General features: G+C 38.3%; 1 protein-coding gene across 1 annotated transcript in view; it reads right to left on the reverse strand.

The window, feature by feature from the left end:
- Positions 1–70: 70 nt before the first annotated feature.
- The window catches only part of TBCK (TBC1 domain containing kinase), an 88,208-nt gene continuing 67,091 nt past the window's right edge, over positions 71–21,187 (reverse strand). Inside the window, exons 24-26 of the mRNA XM_063156454.1 lie at positions 14,503–14,678; positions 11,112–11,271; positions 71–747 (exon numbers count right to left, since the gene is read on the reverse strand). Coding sequence (XP_063012524.1) covers positions 637–747; positions 11,112–11,271; positions 14,503–14,678 — 447 coding nt within the window. The 3' untranslated portion in view covers positions 71–636. The remainder of the gene's footprint in view (positions 748–11,111; positions 11,272–14,502; positions 14,679–21,187) is intronic.

Raw genomic sequence — 21,187 nt, forward strand, 5'->3', positions numbered from 1 at the left:
TCACCACAGAGTAGAAGAAATTTTCCATCTTGTGACAGATTTTGGATTGAATCAGCAGCTGCTCTTACAGTGACTTTCAATTTGGGACACATCTTTATTTCCAAACCAGATGAAAAAAAACCACTTTCTCCAGAAATAAAGCAAGCCAGAAGATACAGCAATTACTTTTTCAAATATTAGGGAACACATTTTTTCACACAATATACATGGTACAGTTTCATTTTGCTACTTTCAATAGTCACAGTAAAATACTTTTTCAAATAATCTAAGTGCACCTTAGAGCCATCAAGTGCCAGTTAACTTTGTTCCACAGAAATGTAAGACACCAAAAGCCAGGTTAAGTTCCTCTCTCTGTGTTCAGACTTGCCCAAGCACTTCTGCTTCAAGTCTGCATCAAGACTGCATCAATGCTGAAAGAGGCTTCTTGGAAAGCTTAAAGCTTCACTTTTGATCAGTTCCAACTAAGCCCTATATTAAAGAACAAACACAAAACTCCTGGGCTCTACAGCTGCAGGAAAAGACACTGATCACCAGGACAGCTTGTGAAGATGCCATAACACCCTTCAGGCTCAGGATATCTGTGCTGCAGGTAGGACTTTCCTCTTGAGACAGATCGTCCTGAATGTTTACAGTCACTCAGATTTGTGGAGAAGGAACAGTGAGGAGACCAGTTGGCTTGATCTTGTTGATCCCTCCATCAAGGATGCAGACCCTGGGGTACTTGTTTTTCACTAGATGAGCTGCAAACTGAAACAGATACTTCATTAGCCCACTGCATATCATAGTCCTTAAGCGACAATAACTTTCTGTTATGTAAGGCAAATTAAACAAAAAATATCAGACCACAGGAAGTTCTTGTTTTGCACCAACAAGTCCAACACAGAAGCCCAGGCCAGTGTTAAAACAGCTGAAAGTTAAAACCTGAAAGTGTCACACTAATAACAATGAACTTTATTTATCTCTGCTTATGCAGATTATTACCTCATTCTAAAAGGACTGTTTAATCTCAGGGCAATCACTGGAGCCTCTCTCAAAGCATGAACTAACAAATATTTTTCTGTGCATTAACCTAACTCCCAGCTCTTTTCTGCAGCTTCCCAAGTGTACAAGCATCACTGTTTGAGGGGAAAGTCATTTGCTTCCCTGTCAGACTTGTCTGATGTGACCTGATCTCACAGATGTCAGATATGAATTTGGGGTTTACCATCTCTAATCCTCCCTGCTCCCACCAGTGTGCCAACAGGCAGGCTAAACAGTACAAGCAGGTATCCCCCCACCATGGAAAGTCTCTCTCCTCAAGCAGGTCATGCCATAAACCAAATACAGCAATTGCCACTTCCCACATGGGAACTCTCTGAAACATTGCACTGACAAAGATATTTTGTATATCAAAATAATCATGAGTAAAAGAATCAAAATTGTTTCAGAATACCAAAATCCAAACAATAATTTGTGCATTACATGTCAAACTTGCCTTCTATATACTGACTACAACACATTAAAAAGCAAGCACCAAAATGGACTAATCAGTGAGAAACAAGTAGTTTTACTTAATTTCCAATAGCTGTGAGAGATTGCTCTGCCATCTGAGTCTTTGAGACTGCTTCTTTCAGTACCATTTGTAAAACCATTGAGCGCTTCCAATGGGCTTCCAATGTAAAACATTCACAATTCCCTTTTTGACTCTTTAAAATAATTACTGATGCTATTTGAGAACAGGTGCAAGTGTGATGTCCAGGTTGTTGACTTTGCACAAACAACTAAATTACCAACTCAAGAACAGCTCTGGGCACCAACCAAACTCAATACATAGAATTTATTTTTAATTTATTTTTCTCCAGTTACCTATTACAGCATAAGAGTGCTAAGGCAGAACTAGATATATTACATGATTACTTGTCAACATTTTGGCTGTTAAATTTGTTTCAGGTGGCTGTTCAGGGAAGACTCAAAGTTCGATCATCTCTTTCCCCATCAGTTTGGATTATTCAGTACAGGAATCAAAGAATCAAATAACAAAAATCCTGCAATCAAAGCAGCTGACAGTAAACTTCCACCATATGTGGATGTCAGCTTTCAGGAGCAAAGCAAATGCCATGCTTTTGGAAAGGTTCTGGGCTGCACAGGTGGTGCAATATGCACAGAGACATCACTAGGAGAGCCCAAATATCTCTTGCTATAATCACAGTCCATAAAGGTGTGGTGTGCAGTAAAGTACAAACAAAAATAGCACTGAGCTGTGCCCACCATGAGCTACAAAAATAGTTTATATTCCCAGTGAAATACTCCTACCAGATATCTCTACCTTACATGGACATATCTGTCACCTCACAGTGCTCTCCACCTGATGTTCAGTGCTGTGTCTTAGACACCAACGCTGCTCAGAGCCAGCAGAAATGAAAAATGGCAATGAGCCTTCAGGCTGCAGGAAGCAGCAGGTTATTTCCTGAATACAGTGTCCCATGTGTCAACAGAGATGTTCCACTCTCTGACTAGTGATATTTTTTAAATGCTGATAATAAACTGTAAACCCTGCTCCAAGTGTTTTGAATGCCCTAACCCTAATATAACTACCATTCAATGTAACCTTAAAATAAAATACACAAACAAATGCCTTGTACCTGGGCTTTGAGCATTAAGGCCTGTGTCCCACTGTATTTTAGAACTGCTTTAGTAAACAAGGTATGTCTAAAAATACATTTTCTTTATTTCATATTCATTGGTAAAGCAAAAGTTACTACTATTTCTTTCTAAACTAAGAAGTATTCTCTCTACTGGAACTAAGAAATATTCTCTTACAGCAGTCTTCCTTATTAAAGGAAGGTTTGACTTTTTACAGTTCTGCTCCTCTGCTCATGTCAGTGCCACCCTCTCCCAGCCAGAGGAGCCTGTCTGTGGCAGACAAGAACAGGAACTTGTTCACCACGTGTCAGAAATGTTCCAACACCACCTGCTACCTTGCCTTGCCAAAATACACTCCATGAAGGCACTATTTTCAAAATACAAGGGAGTGTTATTTCTGATGTATGCACTGATGGAGGGGCACAAGAGGAACAACTGTTTGAAACAGCTAAATAGATTTTCTCCCTGCTTTGACCCTCAGTTATGCCAAGTATCAGTAGCCTGAATCAAAGAAATAAAGATAAAAAAAAATTAATGCTTCCTAAGAAGCTGGAAAAAATAAAAATCGTTGATCCAAAAAGAGCAAAATCTCATGCATCAAAAAAATCCCAAGGTGCTCTTTTGAATGAATGCCCCAGACCTTCTACAGCAGAAACTGCCATCCTGGAATGCATGCAGGGGCTTTGTTTCCTTTATAAATGCAACCAGAAAGTGTCAACTAGAAGTTTCCTAACAGGAACCCGAATATGTAATTTGTAATTCACTAAATAATCCAACTTACAAAGGTGCTGTTAAGATTGAAAATAACATGGTGAAGAGGTAAGACCATGGGCTATAACATCCTTAGCAACCTGTAAAGCACCTACATTTCAAAGAGAGATGTGTTGAAACACATAAAGGTACTGTACAATTAAATTCCATTTTACAGAAATATATTTCTGTAAATAGAAATATACTGTATTTTATTATATGATTAAACTTTCTCAAATTTATCAAATGTTTGTGTTGATGTAACTTCTGAAATGTATCTTTCCCCACACCACCAATGGATCACACTCCTCTGTAATGCTTCTGCTTTCATTTAGACAAGAAGACTAGTTGGGGTAAATGGGAGTTGTGCCTATCTGAGAAAGGCTACAAGGGATACTACAGGACTTTAAGCTTTTTACTTTCTGCTTCAGGTGGCCTTTCCTCAAAATGAGATTCCCAAGCCCAGTTACTGTGTTTTCCCTGATTGCATCTAATGCTTAAACTGAACTTCTAAATTGAAATTCTTCTTGCTGCTTTCACAGCAAATATTACATATGAAAGGATGAATAAGTGATAAACTTGTTTAATGACTACTATATGATGACTTTGCTGAGGTCTTTGGAAATACAGTTCCTCTGTTAAGTAATACATCCATCAATTCCACACTAAACAGCCTTCCTGATGAACATAACTGAGCCAGAAAGTTGCAATTTGCAATTGAAAGAAGTCAGTTAAGACCCTTCATGCAGATACAAAAAGTCAGGCTTTCAGAGACAGACAAGATCACAGCAAATTCATACCAAAATCTGGGCAAATATTAAAGATTTTACCCTGCCTTGGTGATGCTCTCAATATAAATAGCAGAACAGGACTGCTCCTTTAAGCACCATCAGGAACCTTAATGATCTGCACATTGGAGAATTTATCAAACTGTTTCTACTAGCCTGCTCCAAGCAGCAGAAGAGCAGCTTTCAAGTGGTGCATGTCTGATGCCAGGCACGTCACGTTTTCAGGCTGTCTGCAGCAGAGTGTGAGAGCACAAGAGTGTGAGTGTGAGCAGCCCACTCCCAGCACCCTTTGGGCCAGCCACGAAGGGCTGTGCACACATTATTCACTCTGCAGACATTCCCGTGACAGCCTGTAATTAAAGGGCACGCTGGGAGGGAAGGAGGAGCAATATCCTGCACTAGAATACCAAAAATGATCGCAGTGATAAGTGTATATATAAATATTAACAGCTTACTCCAAAAGAGTCAGAAGGAAAAGAGAAGTTGGAGGAGAAATATCAATCAAATTTCATAGTATTCATTCATTTCCACAAGATTATTTCTAGATTTCACTAGCAAACTCATGCTACACAAACCTCCCAGGAACTGCAGTCTGTGTGACTGCTGTGTGATTTCAGTCCAGGAGCTCACCCACACCTCTCTGAAAGCTCAACAGTCAAAGTGATCAGTTTGCAACTTTTTAAACAACACTCTCCATATGCCACAACAGAGATCCAGTACACAAGATTATTTTTAGTCAGCTACTTCTTATATTAAAGGGTTCCAGATAAATAACACTTAAACACCATGGAAAAGACAGCAACCTAAAACCTCCCATATCAACAAAACAGTGCCTAGTTGTTGGTTGTAGTATTACCATAAAGCGAATGGAAGTCAAAAAACAAACACAGAAAAGACAACTTGGTGCAAACACATACCGGGGGTGGGAGGGGTGGAACATAGAACCAACTGCTCTAGCAAGACCAAAAGAAAATTCTCTATATGCAGACCTGGCCAAAAGGGAACACTTTCCATTCCATCAGTACAAAAACACAGCAGTAACTTAAAGGACTTACATGCTAAGATTTGAAAATAAGCCTAAACAAACAGGTATTTAATAGCTGGTTTCAGAACAAGTTTTACTGAGAATGAAAGTAAGAGTAAACACTCAAACTTCTTCAAGTGATAAATTTTAAACACATATATTTTAAAATTTCCACCTAGAAATCATATACATTAAAAAAAAACTCAGCTGAAAGTGAGAACTTGAAAATTAAAGCCAGTTGCAGATATTTAGCTGCTGTAGCACAGCTAATTCATACTGAACAAAATAAATGCAGTGCACACATTATAGATGAACAGAATGTAAAATGAAAATACAGAAAGAAAACGACTATTTTTCACTCAACAGAAAATTAAAAAAGCTTTTAGGGAACATAAATATGTAATTTTGAAAAGAGACATAACAGCTGGCTTGGATATAAAAAAAGTAAATATGAGTCTTTGTGAAAGATTCTACCACCTCTCCCCAGGTCTATGGGTTGCCTTAGATCTTGAAAAATGCTCAAAGAAGTACTTGATAATGAAAAACATTTCTTTGTGATTTATAGTACTTTCTCCTAACACTACCCAAACTGCAAGTTTTGTCCAGTTTCTACTCAAACCTTCCTGCACCAGTCAGTCAGTCAGTCCATCCTATTCAAAGGCTGGTTCAGATACAGTTTAGAGAAATGCAAAACAACATTGCTCCAGACAAGCAGCATGGATATTGTATTTGCCAAATTCACCAGAACCATTCTGGCTGGTATATCCTTACAAGGTCCTGAACCTACAACAAATATTTATAGTTCATTACCACCTCTATTTCAGTTATCACCATTTCAGATTCTCTGAACTGGAATACCAGGAAACACAAAACCCTTGTCTCAGAGCTGAGAAACAGCCCCAGAAAGTGAAAATTCTATGTTATAATGCAGCAGCCCTAAGGAACATGGATACAACCTCATCCATGCAAGCTCCATCAAGGACAAGAGCACTCTTTCAGAGCTGCAGTCCACCAAGACTATAAGCACAGCCTGACAGCACCACTCCAAGATTCAGGTTCACCATTCTCCCACCTTCCCTGTCCTCAGATGATTGAAAAGAGCTGACATCCTGCTTGCCAGCATCTCTCAGACATATTTTCACAGGGAAAGCCAAGGGGTCCCTGATTCCTCATTCCAGAAGCATCCAGACCTCTGCGTACTAAGGCACACAGGCCAAACAACTCCTACATCAAATAACAACTAAAATTTCCAGTGGCTGCTACCACTGGTCTCAGTAAAAAATTAAAAAAGAGAACCTATTTTGGAGTTCTAGAATTAGCCTGCTTTCCTTGGCACTTACTTCAGAGTAAAAGGAACACTCAGATTCTGCCTCTAAGATCTTGCATTTTTCTCTCTTCCTCTTTCACGCCTGGCTGTGGCAGTGACAGATTTAGGTCCTCACTGCTGTACCTGAGGCATTCAGTGCTCCCTGGCCAAAGCCAGGGGCAGAGTGACAGCAGCACAGCACAGCTCCTGGCTGGCAGCCCAAGGGTCTCTCTCGGGCTGTGTGGAGAGCAGGCACTGGCAACAGCAGCAGGGCTGCTCTCTCTCCATGAAGGAAAGCATGCATACATTACACTTGTTACAATAATAACAAGGGCTAAATTTACAGAATGAAATTATGAAGACTTAACCATGTACTGGGGAGAGTTACAGCCAGAAGGACTGTTGCTGATTAACTAAAATGTTTCAAACTTTTCAAAAGACAAGCTTAATCTCTTCCTCTTTAAAGGCAACAAGGAGGCTCTGATGATTCCAGGAGGCTCTTATGATTCCAGAAGGCTCTGAGTCTGAATGCAGATGGAAGAATGGGGTCTTAACAAAAAAAACATGAAAGAGCCATTCTGGCAATCATAAGGGGCCCCTCCATCCCTGCAAAGAGAAGAGTTCTCATTCCAATTGTTCACTTTTCTGCAGAAACTATTTACAGGGAAACAGAGTCTAAAAGATGTATAGTGGAAACATCTTCAGAAGTTTATTGCCTAATATCTGTTTACTTGCACTCCAGAGATTTCATTAGGCCCTTCCAAATAAATGTATTTGTTTTAAGAAGCACCTGTCCTTTAGTATCCTATGCAATTCCTAATCTTCAGATCGCCCTGTGAAGCTTCATGGGTATCCATTTGTGGTTTTAAGACAAGTTTATAACTGAAGAAATCATGCATGGACTTCTTTCTCTAGCAAGGGCTTTTAAAAAGGCCTGGGGAAGATGACAATAAAATCACACAAATTCAGTAGTAACCAGACACTTTAACCTATGTGTTCAGTCTTCATATAAGCAGAAATGAATTTCTGACAGTGTACTGGAGAGAGGAAATGCTATATGATATTTTCATATAGAAAATTGTTTTTTTTCCAAGCCAAGAATATGCTATACAAAAGGAATTTTGAATTTGACCCTCTCCCTCTTGCCTTGAAAAGGGTCAGAAAGATCTCATGGAAAATCAGAACTTCTTGTCTTTGTTTTGGAGATCATTAATGTATTTTATCTATTAGCTATTGCAATGCAGCAAGAATGACTACTTTGCTTCAGTAACTTACAGAAGTTGTCTAGACAATATATTTATAGCAGCATAACTTATCTAGACAAAAAGTAATCGATGTAACAATTAGAATTTACAATTTAGAATTTATTTCTCAGCTATAAAGTCAGATTTTTTAAAGCTTTGACTTACAGCTTATCTGTCTTCTTCCAAGCAGAACATAAATAAGTTGCTAATTATTAGACAGATTTAAGCATCCTGTATATTTTATTCTGTTATAGCCTTTAGCTGACAATAAAGCACATATATTAAACCACTGGGGGAAACACATTTATTAAACAACCATGTGACAGAAGTAGAAGTATGCCACTGTCAAAATTAAATTACTAGAGAATGATTTAGTGTCAGATAAGGTATTTCTCCTGTTCTAAATTCAGTCAACATTGCAGTAATATAGACAAAAGTTTGAAATGGAAACAGATAATGGCTTAGCACCTCAAAGCTGCCGAAAGGAGGGAAGATGAAGTAATGTCACCTTTCCACAAAAAGACCCAAAATAATCCCTGTTTTACATATGCATAACTATAATCCACCTTTTTACTTGCTGTATCTCTGACTTTCAAAGTGACAAAAGTCAGGAGACATGTTATTTGTCCTAGACCAAAGAAGAAGCTAGAGCTGAACACTTATTGCCCATTTAACTGTTATATTCCCAACTGTAATGATCCCTTGTCCATAATGGAATTTAAAAGGTGCTTATCTGTCTATGGAGGTGGGAAAGGAGCATTCAACTCACTTAGGAGATGATGCCATTTAACATATCCAAAAGTGAAAGATCAAACTCCAAAATAATGCCCTTTATGTGGAGGTTTCCTGCTGTTTTCAGAGAAAAACAAATATCTGCTCTGTAAACAAGTGCCCAGAAAATCCTGGAAGAAAGGCTGGCACCAAGTGAGAAGCAGCTGAAAGAAAGGAATATTCTCCAGAGAAGTGTGAGCCAAACATCACCATACAATACCTCTTCTTCAATATCTTCATGCTGCCAATGGTACACTCAGTAAGGCTCTTGTACATCAGTCAATATATTAATTTAATTTTTAGGGTTAGTAGCATCAATGGCTTAGCATGCAGGATTACCCTGTTTTAATTCTGTACTAAGGAAGTGTTCAACTACAGTCAGAGCTGCAGATCCAGAGGCACTATGAGACTCTGCTGCCTTCCTACTCCTCTTGCTGGATCAGTGCTGTGGTGAAGATTTCAGTTTTCCCTCTCACATCTCATATTCTATTCAGAATATAATAATTCCAGACAGCATTTTCTTTCCCATTTAAATGTTTTATAATCTGGCGCCAAATCAAATGCAAAAAATAGAAACAAAGTGCAAAAAGATTTTGTCAACAGGTCTGTTCACTATACTTCACTTTGCTCTTTAAATTATTTTTAAGTGATGCCAAGTAGGCTGTTCATATGAAGCACAATTGGAAGATTCAACCTTCTAATTACAAACAGCCCCATAAACATTAGTGTTTTTCCACACTTACCACTGCCTCTCAGTCCTATATAAATTTAAACGAAACATATAGTAATCTCCAAATTTTTAGTGGACTAAATATCAGAGAACAGTTCTGAAAAATTCTCCTTTATGGCAGAAGTTACAATTTTTGGCTCATCTCATTTCATCTGGAAATACATACCTCTGCTAAGAAAATACACATTTAAAATTGAGCATCTTATAACATGGAAAAAAATTGGTTTTGTTTTCATGCATTCACTTTTAAATTTTTTCCTCTGATTGGATTACCTAGTAAAATTTAGAAGGTAAAAACTATGGCTCTTGTCAAACCTTGAACACCATAGCTTGGGTGTGACAGTAGTTCCATGCAACTGTGCAGAGTAAAACTGAAACTGGCCTTAAAAAATTATCCACAAAAGAAAAGGTGTTATCTACACAGTCTAACTGAGGCTGGTGTTATATGTACTTTAAGGGTGTGATAGAGCTGGTGAGTTCCAACCAGTATTTAGGGTTTAGTATTGAATTAATTTGTGGTCAGAGTGGTCAATCCAGTATTTTGTTACTATTTAAAGCTCAAAACTCTTTTGCTATGGATTCAAGAACCCTGAAAGCAAATCAAGAGTCAAAGCAGCATTTCTTCTTTATGGAAAGCTATAATATTGACAATTCTGGGTCAACATTGTCTTGGCTGCTGAAAATCTGGGTTTAGAGGATAAGACAGCACCTCCCATGTGACCAAAGTACTTGCACTAAGCACACTGCAAGATTTCTTTAGCTGCACAGCAAAGGAAACATTTCATGTTCATTTCAAAAATTTTGAAACATTAAAAAAGATGAAATTACCTGGATTCACACACAAAGCCACATACTCATTACTGAAACTATGTGAGAGATGCTTTACAGACTCTTTCATGCCATCTCATTTAAGAAACCTGATACATATCACAAGTTAATTTTCTAGATGATGAAATGCAGGTTAATAAAGGGGATTTCTCCATCTACTTACAACTCCCTACAAGTATTAAATGAACACCACGTGTCAGGCTGATGCTTCTGCTGTTCCTGACATGAAGACCTTTTAATGATTCACAGCACTCCTTGTCATATCAGGGTTACAGTTCATGTCCTTTGAGTAAACAGTCTTAAGAAACAGTGAACTAAAGTTAAACCATAATTAAGAGTGTGTCTGAAAACAAAGGATAACTTTTCTTCATCTGAGAGAAGTACAGTGAAAGAAATACTTAGGCACTTTCACTTGTTCCTCTGGCAGTTCTCAACACCATCAAATATTTTGTTGTAGAAAGGAACAGGCAAGTTTGAATATTCTTCCTGTCTAGCTAAAGGCACTGACAGTAAATATATCATACAGAAGTTACCAGTAAGGACCATTTTCCTCTTCACTAAGCACAACTGCAGGAATAAGTGACTCTAAAAAATGGGCAATACATGGTTTCTTACTAGTAGGAATATGAATTATATCTTATTTCGTTTGCACTTCATAATGTACTGTCCCCATCCCAATCACCTCATGTGTCCTTCCTAACTCCACAAAAAGTAAATGCAGGCCTATTTTGAAAGCTCTTACTGATGCACAATAGAAATGCTGATGGCACTTCTCCAGCATGACAACAATAAAGATTTTAAAGCTGAAGAAGATGTTTAGCAATTTCTTTTCAAAACATAAACCTTCTCAGATGTGGACAACCTTAAGGGAAATGTCTTTGTCTAGAAGCAGAAATGAGCAACAACAAAAACACCACCCCAAATCCTGTCATCATACACAAAACTCTAATCTAAATTTTCCAGACTCTGGCATTTATTTTACTACTGCCATATGCTTGCTATTGATGTATGTCTAAGGATAAAAACACACATGACAGCATATACTTACAGCAGCTGTGTTCTTCACTGCATTTCCTACAATCACCACAACTCTTCCCTTGAAGCTCTGCAGTGTGGCAGTCGCTGGGCACTGGATGAGATCCCCTTCTGCAGTAAATGCTGATGCAAAAGGGACATTGATGCTGCCAGAGATGTGGCCACGGTTAAAGCTTAGGAGGATCAGTTAAGGAGGTCTGAAAGGCAGAGAAACCTGTGGAGCATGAATAGCTGCAGGATGAACCTGCTCTTCATCCTGGCTGCCATGATACAGCACCATTGGGTTTTTGTGACACCATATTTTGACAAACCTCGTTTACTGTTTATTCATATGGAGAAAAACCTTCCAACACAACCTATGAAAGCAAGCACAGAATGAAAAGCTGTTTGGTTCAAAAAAGGAACACAGCACAGCACTACAGAAAATGATCTGCTAAATGAAATACTTAGTGCTAAAGAGCCAATATCCCCAGGACACCTAATTTTGTGGATTTCACTTCAACTCTAGTCTGCTAAGGGGAGCCAAATACCAATAAGCAGCTGGAGCACCTCTTCCAGAGGCATTTTATGCAAAAAGAATGGAATACTTAAAATGAGAACCAAAACTAAACAGGGATTATCAGCAATATCCTCAAACTTCCTGTCAACCCTCACAAGTCTTCTACTACTTTGATCCAAACTGAAATTCGAATGTATATGACTCAGATTCCCCAACAATGAGCACCAAGTATACTATCTGTAGTCCCACTAAAAGCAAGTGTGAAATGGGTATTGAAAAGCCAAAAACAAGTGTGTAATGCGTATTGAAAAGCAAAAAGCAAAAAACTCTGAGATATCACAGTTAGCTGTCCTTCAGTTTCAGAGGATGATCATTCAACAAGATTTTATAAATAAATATTGAATGTGAAGGTCTCCTAAATAAAAATTGAGTTGGACTACTACTACCTAGCTTTTTATGAATTTGAAAATGCACTATGGCCTTGACAAAACTCTGAATTACTTTCATAGACTGTACACACATGCCTGGAACAATCCCTTTCCCCAGCTATAAGCAAAAACAGCTTTGAAGAGGTGCGAAACAGCAAAGTTCTGCAAAAATATACACAATGTCAAATGCTGAGATTAGTCACTCTATTATTGTACTTGCAGAAAGCTAGTTAAATTTATAATTAAATCCCAGAATTCTATTAAATAAAAGAGCTGCCTTAAATAGGGGTAAGATTCAACTGACTTAGAGTAATAGTAGCATTCGTTTCTCATTATTTATGTAGCAGTTTTATGATCATCATTGTTATAGTGTGGGAAAAGCATGGCTATATAAAAACATCTGAAAGAACAAAATAGGATCATGCACCATTCATTGATGTTGTCAGTTTATTTCTATTTTGAATGGGAAAATGATATCCCTCCTTCACTCCTCTGTGCCAATCCCATTTCCCCAACCCCATTTATAATCACATAACTCCCAAAGCTATTGATTAGATTCTGAAATGATCATCATTTAGACAGAAAATATCTTCGGACAAATTTAGTTACGTAAGCCACTGAGTACCCCTAGAGAAACATGACCTAGTCTTTAAAAAAGTTCTAATTGCTAAGACAATTAACAAAAAGGCCAGGATTTTGAGGTACAGACTGAGAGACCATAAATATGCAGCTATAACTTTCAAAACAGGAATGGAAGGCTGCCAATGTATCTGCTAACATGCTTAATGAAATAAGCCTTTGAAGAATTGCTGGCCAACTGAAACAGTGCTGGTAGGTCTTGGCCTTGCAAGATGAGATTCGTTACAAAACAATCTCTCAGATTTCATGTGGGTCATATTATGAAATTTGAAGCATGTTTGATACTTGTTGGAAGTTCTCTCATGCTTTTCTAAAAGCACTAAGAAAACAAAGTGAAAGCAAAGTTTAGCATGATAGACATGCATGGGGAAAAAGACTAAAACCAAAATATACAAAATGATCATATTTTTGAATCACATCACAGCGGTCTATCACATTTAAAACACACACCACAGAAACATACAGTCTGATCCTATCTTAATTGGTTGAAATTTTGTGACAAACACAAAGCCTGTTTCCTTATTGTGAGAATGAACAGGACACTGAATGCAATATTCTTATGGTTTCCTATGTATATTCATAACTGCTGACAATTTGATAATATCCTGCATACCAGATATTTTCTTCTGCAAATGAGATACTAACCAGTACACTCAAGGGCAATTTTATTACCTACCAGGCTGCCTTTTTAGTGGCACTTCCTACCTGTTAATACCAGATGGGTGTTAGGATATCAGTCCACCTATTATATAAAGGGCAGCACAGGTCAGTCTACTACAAACTTCAAACATACCAAAACATCTTTAAGAAGGATTACCCCTCCCAAAATGCAAACAATCCCAGTCCTGCAACTACACCATTTCAGGAAAAAAACAAACCCAAAGAATTAAAAAAATACTCCTTATTGCAAAGAACTATACTTGAAAAGGAACACACGAAAGGTGTAGACAGGATAGTGACCCTGGTAAAAAGACAGCTCCAAAAGACCTTTAACTCTTTTCTGATTATCAGTACTAGAGGACTTAGGATGGCTACATGGTTGCATTACCTGACAAAGCTAGAAGGCACTCAAAAGGAATCAATTTTCCACTCAGGGACTGGCAAAGCATATCAGCTATCAACTTTTCTCTATCTCCCTTCCATTTAATTGGAAAGCCTCGCATCTTTCCAAAATATTGGTCATATTAAATGGGGAAGGTCTGCTGAAAAAACCTGTTCTAAAGAAAAACGTAGCATTAAAGCACTTGTGCTACTGGTACAAAGTGATTTCACTAAGCCCACAGTTTACAGTGGGAAGGGAAAAATTGATTTGTCCTCTGCTCTGCAAACCAGGCCTCTCCATGCTGAAACCCCCTGGCATTCAGCACTTCCATCTAGCTCTACCAGATCCCTCTCTCTCCATCATGCACCACTCTAACACACCAGCCTGGAGACAGAGAGGAAGCAATTGGCACAGGCAGGGTTCACAATAGGCACAGGCAGGGTTCAGCAATTGGCACAGGCAGGGTTCAGCAAGAGGCACAGGCAGGGTTCAGCAATTGGCACAGGCAGGGTTCACAGTAGGCACAGGCAGGGTTCAGCAATTGGCACAGGCAGGGTTCAGCAATAGGCACAGGCAGGGTTCAGCAATTGGCACAGGCAGGGTTCAGCAATTGGCACAGGCAGGGTTCACAATAGGCACAGGCAGGGTTCAGCAATTGGCACAGGCAGGGTTCAGCAATAGGCACAGGCAGGGTTCAGCAATTGGCACAGGCAGGGTTCAGCAAGAGGCATAGGCAGGGTTCAGCAATTGGCACAGGCAGGGTTCAGCAAGGCCAGCACTCAGATCTGAAGGATACTCCTCGCTGTTACGGATGTCCACCACCAGCAGCTTTGGCTTGCTGGGCTTTGTTTTCTTTACAGGTGTTTTGGAATGGCTGGGTCCTGTCAGCTCACACAAGTCTATCAGATCTTCTGCTGAAATCCGTGGGGACACTTCTGCCTTCAGGTCATCCAACTTGATGGAGTCCCTAGACTTTAAAAGAAAAGAAAAATAATATTAAGGTGAAAGAATTAGAGATATGGGGTTTTTTAAAAAATTGCTTATTTGACAAACTTCAAGTGTAACAACCTAGTTAGATGGAAATACATACTTTTCTTTTAACTCTGAACTAGAGTTTAACTATCTATACAGAAAAACTCCAGAGCAGTGCCAAATGCCTATCTGACAACTACAGCTCTATTTTCTGTTAGAAGTTGTTAAAATAGAGAAATTGTTTGACAATCTGTGCAAAAGATCTCAGTTTGTGATTTGTTAATGAATTATTCACTGTGGCTGAAGGGCTCACAACATCCACAGAACATTTCTTAACATCAGAAATTAAGTAAACTGGCTAGAAAACACTCCCTGAAAAGGGAAACTGAAAGGTCCCATGATTGGAGCAGAAAAGATGGCAGCTTGCCACAGAAATTGCAGGGATATCTCTGGGAGATACAGAGCTAGCTAAACACTAGTTATTACCCCAGCCCAAAGACCTAGCACAAACCAGAACACCAGAAATATAAGAATTACCTTATACCTAGAAATATGGTATTTTTAAAAATAATCCCAAAAACATTGTCCTTAGTTTTGTGAGAAAGGAGAATTACATATTAAATTAAATAAAATATTTTGGGGGATGTGACAGATTATGACACAAGACACACCACACTCCTGGTAGTATTATCAAGCAACTGCATGATAATACCCAAAATTATTTTTCATAAGAGAACATTCATTGTGGATTATCCCAGAAATATTCAGGAGTATTAGAATTTTTACACTCCACATTCTTAAAGAATATCTCAGTAACAATTTTTCTGCTTCTAAAAAAAATTCCACTTCTGTTATCTTGTTGCAGATTGCAGTAATACACCAATACATTATTTGCTTATAGTCCATCATTCAAGAGAACAGGGGTAGCACTCTGAAGAAAATTGAGGTATTACTAATTGTTATTAGTCCAATGACTGTAGGTAACCCTAGATTTTTTTTTGGTTTTTAAACATACCAGTTCCTGAACTAATCTGAGGACTATTCCAAATTTAGAGAATATGGTAGACAAAACAGGGAGACATAGATTTTTTTTAAAGTTATGTCCCAGAAAAGGCTTCTTAAAACAGTCCAGCACTTAGAAATACCTCTGCTGTAAAGCAAGTTATCCAAAAGCCCTCAAAATGACAAACAAAATCAGTAATTCTAGTTCAGGGAACATTACCTCACCCAACTGCCTTTCCCATTGTATATAATAATACTTAAAACAGAAGAAGTTACAAATTTCCAGTCTCAACACTCTCCTTCCAAGTTCAGAAAAATAAAGTCAAGATGCTTTATAATCAGAAAAAGACATAATTTCTGAATAATGTATTATTTGTTTCAACAGAATAGTCAATACTCAAGGGAGATCTGTTTCCATAAAAAATCAATGTGACAAGGCACAATCTACTCCCAGTTGCTGCCTAAAGCCACCTCCCACCTGAACAGCTGAATTTTCCCAGGAGTTCAAGGAAATGAATTACATTAAATGGGAGGAGGAAGGAAAAAGCTCAAGATCTTCTCACAAACTTCAGACTTGCCAAAGGAATTCAGCAGTCCCATGTCTAGGGGATTCACAGAAGACACATTTGAGAGACCCAAGAAAGGCAGTAATGTAGAAAAAATACTGATTACATAAATACACACTTGGCTGACACAGCTTCATCTGCCTGATGGCAAACTGGCAGACATTGCTATCCTCAGACAACAGCTTCTGCCTCAGGGGCAGGTTTGAGGAGCAACACCAAGGAGGGAAGGGAAGCAATTCTGCTGCAAAGAGCTCAGCCCTTGAAGCAGGTTCACATGATGACAGGTAACAATAAACACTTGGATAATGAAGTCAGTGAAACTGGCTGAGATGACCCAAATTAAGTCTTCTAGAGAAAAAGATACTTATATTGGACTCTAATTACAAAAACACTTCCTACTTTTATTTATACAGCTCTTGTCTTTTCAGTTGATGGGATGAATGCCTCAGGAAAGAATGGAACCTTAAAAGTCTACAGCAGAAAACAAGCCAACCAAAATTCACCTAATCTGATATAAAACAATTTTCTCTTTATCTAACAGTATAAAGCCATACAAAGTGTTTTACAGGTACACACTGCCTGTCCTGCTAAAAGGTTTTAATAACCAGGAAAAGCATTTTTTCCCCTTTAACTGGATTGTAATTAAGGAGAAACACATTCAGCTATGAATTTTAGAACCATCTTTGCTTTGACCTACCATGTCCATCTCTGCCTTATTGGTAGATTCAGTGATACAACATCTATATATAGACTTTGAACAAAACTGAAGCTCCTCAACAGACTTGCTGGAAATAGCATTGATTCAGCAATTCTTTCTTTAACAACTTTTTTATCAGACTAATTTATTCCCTTCAAATTGCAAAGTGAAATATATGCATGTGCTTATAAGATAATTTTGCTAATTACTTAAAAAAAAATTACTACATCTGCTGTATCTGGTAACAACTATATTTCATCTCAGGCATTTTCTCCCAGGAATTTTCCAATGAACTGAAACTAAACATGGTCAACATCAAGCTGTCAATCCTTCTACCCCATCCTCACACCTTGTCTTCATAAATACTATCCTGCTACAGATACTTCGAAACTGTAAGAAGCTACTACAGAAACTGGACTTGAGTTGACACAGCTCTTCAGGCCATCACGTCCACTGAACACACAAATCTTGCAGATTCTTCTGAACCTTCAACACCTTTCCTACTCTACACAGCAGTGTTCCAGCTGTTGTATATCACCTCAGTGCCTACTCTCTTTACCTCAGCACGGAGATGTGTAAGATACAGGATGATATTTTAGACAGGAGCCTTCACATTTGTCAGGACCGTTTGCTTCAATTCCCTGTTTAGGCTGTACTATGTCATTGCAGGCATTGCTTTGCAGCTGTGAAGAGCCAGAAGGAAGAGCAGGTGAAGGAAGGAAGAGGGTTCACTGTAAACCAAATCCTTTAAGTTAGGTTAGCTGCACTCAGAAAAAGTTTATGGCACTGATAGCCTCTTAGTAATTGTTTACAAATACCCAACAAATTGTGAACAGGGTGTAGAATAAAACTGAAATTTTGGTTTCAGCTACATTAAGTGGCAAGTAGGCACATTTTAGGATAGCTACTTGCAAATATCCTGTTGAAGGTATCATCTGTAATTTTTTGTTTTGTTTTGTTTTAAACAATGAAGCACGATGATTATCACAACTTAAAATTCCCATGCTAGTGATACTCTATAGGGAGTACAGACAGGACAAAGAGAAAGAAAAAAATGCCAGGAAAATCACAGGGAAAAGCTTAAAAAACCCTTAAAAGCTTATCACATATATAAAATGCTTGTTTCTTCCTTTCAACTATTTTCCTGCTGTGATATTTACTTTTCCAAGACAGACATGGTACATACTTTCTAATAAAACCCACACTCTTTCTTAAAAAAGGCAAAAGCTCTACTTCAAGCACAGTGCCAGAAGGTAGTCAAAGGTCTAGTTACAAACTTGTCTTTCAGCAATTGTGTATACTGACAAAAATACTGAAATTGAGAACTGCTCATATACAGAGCGTACTCATACACTTGCTGTCATAAAAATGATCAGAAAAACACCCACATTTTCAGACATCCATGTATGCACAAGTGCACTAGGATCCATGTATGCTCTGTGCTAGTATACTGAGCTTACTACTTAAGTGGTTTTATCTGTTTTCCTGCAAAGAGAAACTTATTGTAGCATATTCTAACTACAAGCATGAATCTTGCTTTAGACTCTTCAGCTATAAGCAACTGTTTGTCAGGGAAGACTGTTTAAATCAGCAGGATGGCAACAGCAGAAAGAGTACCTAAGCTGAAGTCTGAAGTCTTCTTGTTGCCCAGAAGTTCCTCTGACACAACACCCTACATTCTTTATTTTCAAAGTACTCTTCTCACCCCATTAATTTTCAAATAGGCCTGGGAATTGCTAATCCATATGCATTTACTGCTCTTAATAAGAAGTAATAGGCATTAAGATTTTTTTTTTTAATATTAGGAATTAAAGCTGCTTAATCATTCTCAATTTGGAAGCCAAGTTTCAGAAAGATTAAAGCACTCCAGAACACGAGGCTGGTACAATCACAGCTCCTATCTCTTCTCCCATTATCCGGTAATCTCTTACAGGCATTTCATCATGGCTATTAAATGAAGATATACACTTTTTTTGAGAAAATAGCCAAGGATCTTTAGTTCTGCTGAACCTGAATTTTACAGTCCCATCAGATAAACACAGAAATGATAAAGGAACTTTCTATCCATGGAAATGGATAGAATACTCAGCTTTATCTGAGTAGATGCAGGATTTCTCCCCTTTGTCTTTGAAGCTGACAAAACTTGGTGCAGTTTATTTAATATACTAGGAAGTTCAGCCTGGAAGTCAGAATAATTAAAATCTGGAGTTCAAGGAAAATACTCTATTCAAACTATCAAGGTCCCTCATGAAGGAACACGTTTCATGAAAATGTCATTCCATATTTTTCAAACATATTTCTCAAATCAGTGTATGAATGTACACAGAAATAAGACTATGAAAACAATATAGAAAAGCTTATAAGATAATGGTTTAAGCTCTCCACTTGCCCTCCCCACCATTTTTATTACAATTACTAGCAAAGGGTCATACAAAAAGGCTTCAGTGTTTTTTGATGTTCAATTGTGACTGTTTATAAAGGAGGAATTGTGACTGTTTATAAAGGAGGAATAGCCAAAATCCCACATTTTAAGAACTCTTCTACAATTTTTCAACACTTGAGTGTCAGTGTTCTCTACACAATCTCTCTAGCAAACTGATTCTTACACTTAGATTCAGTCCTCTGTAGCCATTGTATTCTGTTTCCCATATTCCCTAGTCAAGACACTGGTGCCCACTTTCCCTATGCTCCCTCTCTTCCTCCCTCCACTTCCTATTTAAGTTTGCTCCATTTTCATTTTGCAAGCTGTGCTCTTCCACCCCCTCCACCATCCTGACTCCCCCACAAAGCTCCCTACTTCAGAACTCACACCTTGGGAAGAGCAAACAGCAACTTCCAGCCAGCTGTCAGTCAGAAACATCCTCCAAAGGTCTGCACACAACTTCGTAGGCAGTGTACAAAAAATGGAAGTGAGCTCTGCTTGCCAAACCCGCTCATTACTAAGGAAACACAAGGAAAGGTCATCTCAATGGAATACCATAACTGAGTGAATAAACTGGATCAGCAGGGCTGAAAGACACAATATTCCCCTGCATGCAGCAGGGCAGACATGCTGCAAACTCCGTTATTGTCCCTGCTATGATAAGAAAGGTAAAAGCTGCTCACCACTACATGGAACCATTTCAAAAGACAAAGCTGAGACATAATCCACCTATGCCTGAAAATACTCACAGGATACCTTAATGTGCAATAAAACTTGAAGTAAAAGCAGGAGCAAGAATGATCTTGCCAGCCTTGAATGCTTTCCATCAGTGCCTCCTTTTTTCCCTCTTGATAGATGCTCTGTACTTGACACGAAACTGTATTCCTTTGATTTGAGAAAAAATATTAACAGTATCTTTAGGAAACAGTCAGTGATTCCCCTGACCTCTTTAAAAAAACATACCAACAACAACCAGAGTTTAATAATACATCTCAATGCAAACTCCAACTGCTAGAGGAGTTTCCTTCATAATGTGATCATGTATCTCACTTGGTCAGAGATCCTGGATTTAGACAATCTACCTTCTTTCATTTGTGGCTGCAGTTTATTCACATTCCTATTTTCTGAACTGGCATTACCAAAAGCAGCTCTAGGACATTTTCAGTCATTTACCATGGTGAAGCCTGTTGAAACATGCTGTTCAAGCTGTCCTTTAACTGGTGACTATTAAGAAGAGTACTGAATTCGAGTAATTGACAAAAAATTTGACAGTATGATCAGCCAGACAGTTACCCTGTAAGCTGTTTGTGCTTTTCACATAAATCTTTGATTTCTGCACCATTCCATCCATTTTACAGACGTGGGCCCAAACTTTTTTGAGCTATATTAAAAATCATCATCAACAGAAACATTTGTTCCCATAAGTCTAAAAAGTATTCATTCACATTTGCAGGATGGGTTCTATGACTAAACTTTGGTTTTAGGCTCAACTTCACATGCAGCATGGATTCCTTCTTCTAGTTATGCTGTCACACTAGTTATGCTACCAAATCAAATCTGATTTGATAATCAGATTTTCCACTCCCAATAATGTCAGAAGAGTAAATATATATACAGAGCTGTAACACTTTTACTAGTAGATTAAGATGTTGACACCATCCCACAGGCAAGAGAGCTGCATGCAGAAAGTCTTTTCTATCCCCCAACTGCACTTCCTAATAAAGTTAGATCATGATGCCACTGCATCCTGACTCAACTGAGAAAACATACAGCACCTAGCCTGGCCTGAGGTGCCCTAAGGAAGGAATGTGAGGAATCCTAA

The sequence above is a fragment of the Melospiza melodia genome, chromosome 5 (assembly GCF_035770615.1).
Source record: "Melospiza melodia melodia isolate bMelMel2 chromosome 5, bMelMel2.pri, whole genome shotgun sequence".
NCBI lineage: Eukaryota > Metazoa > Chordata > Aves > Passeriformes > Passerellidae > Melospiza > Melospiza melodia.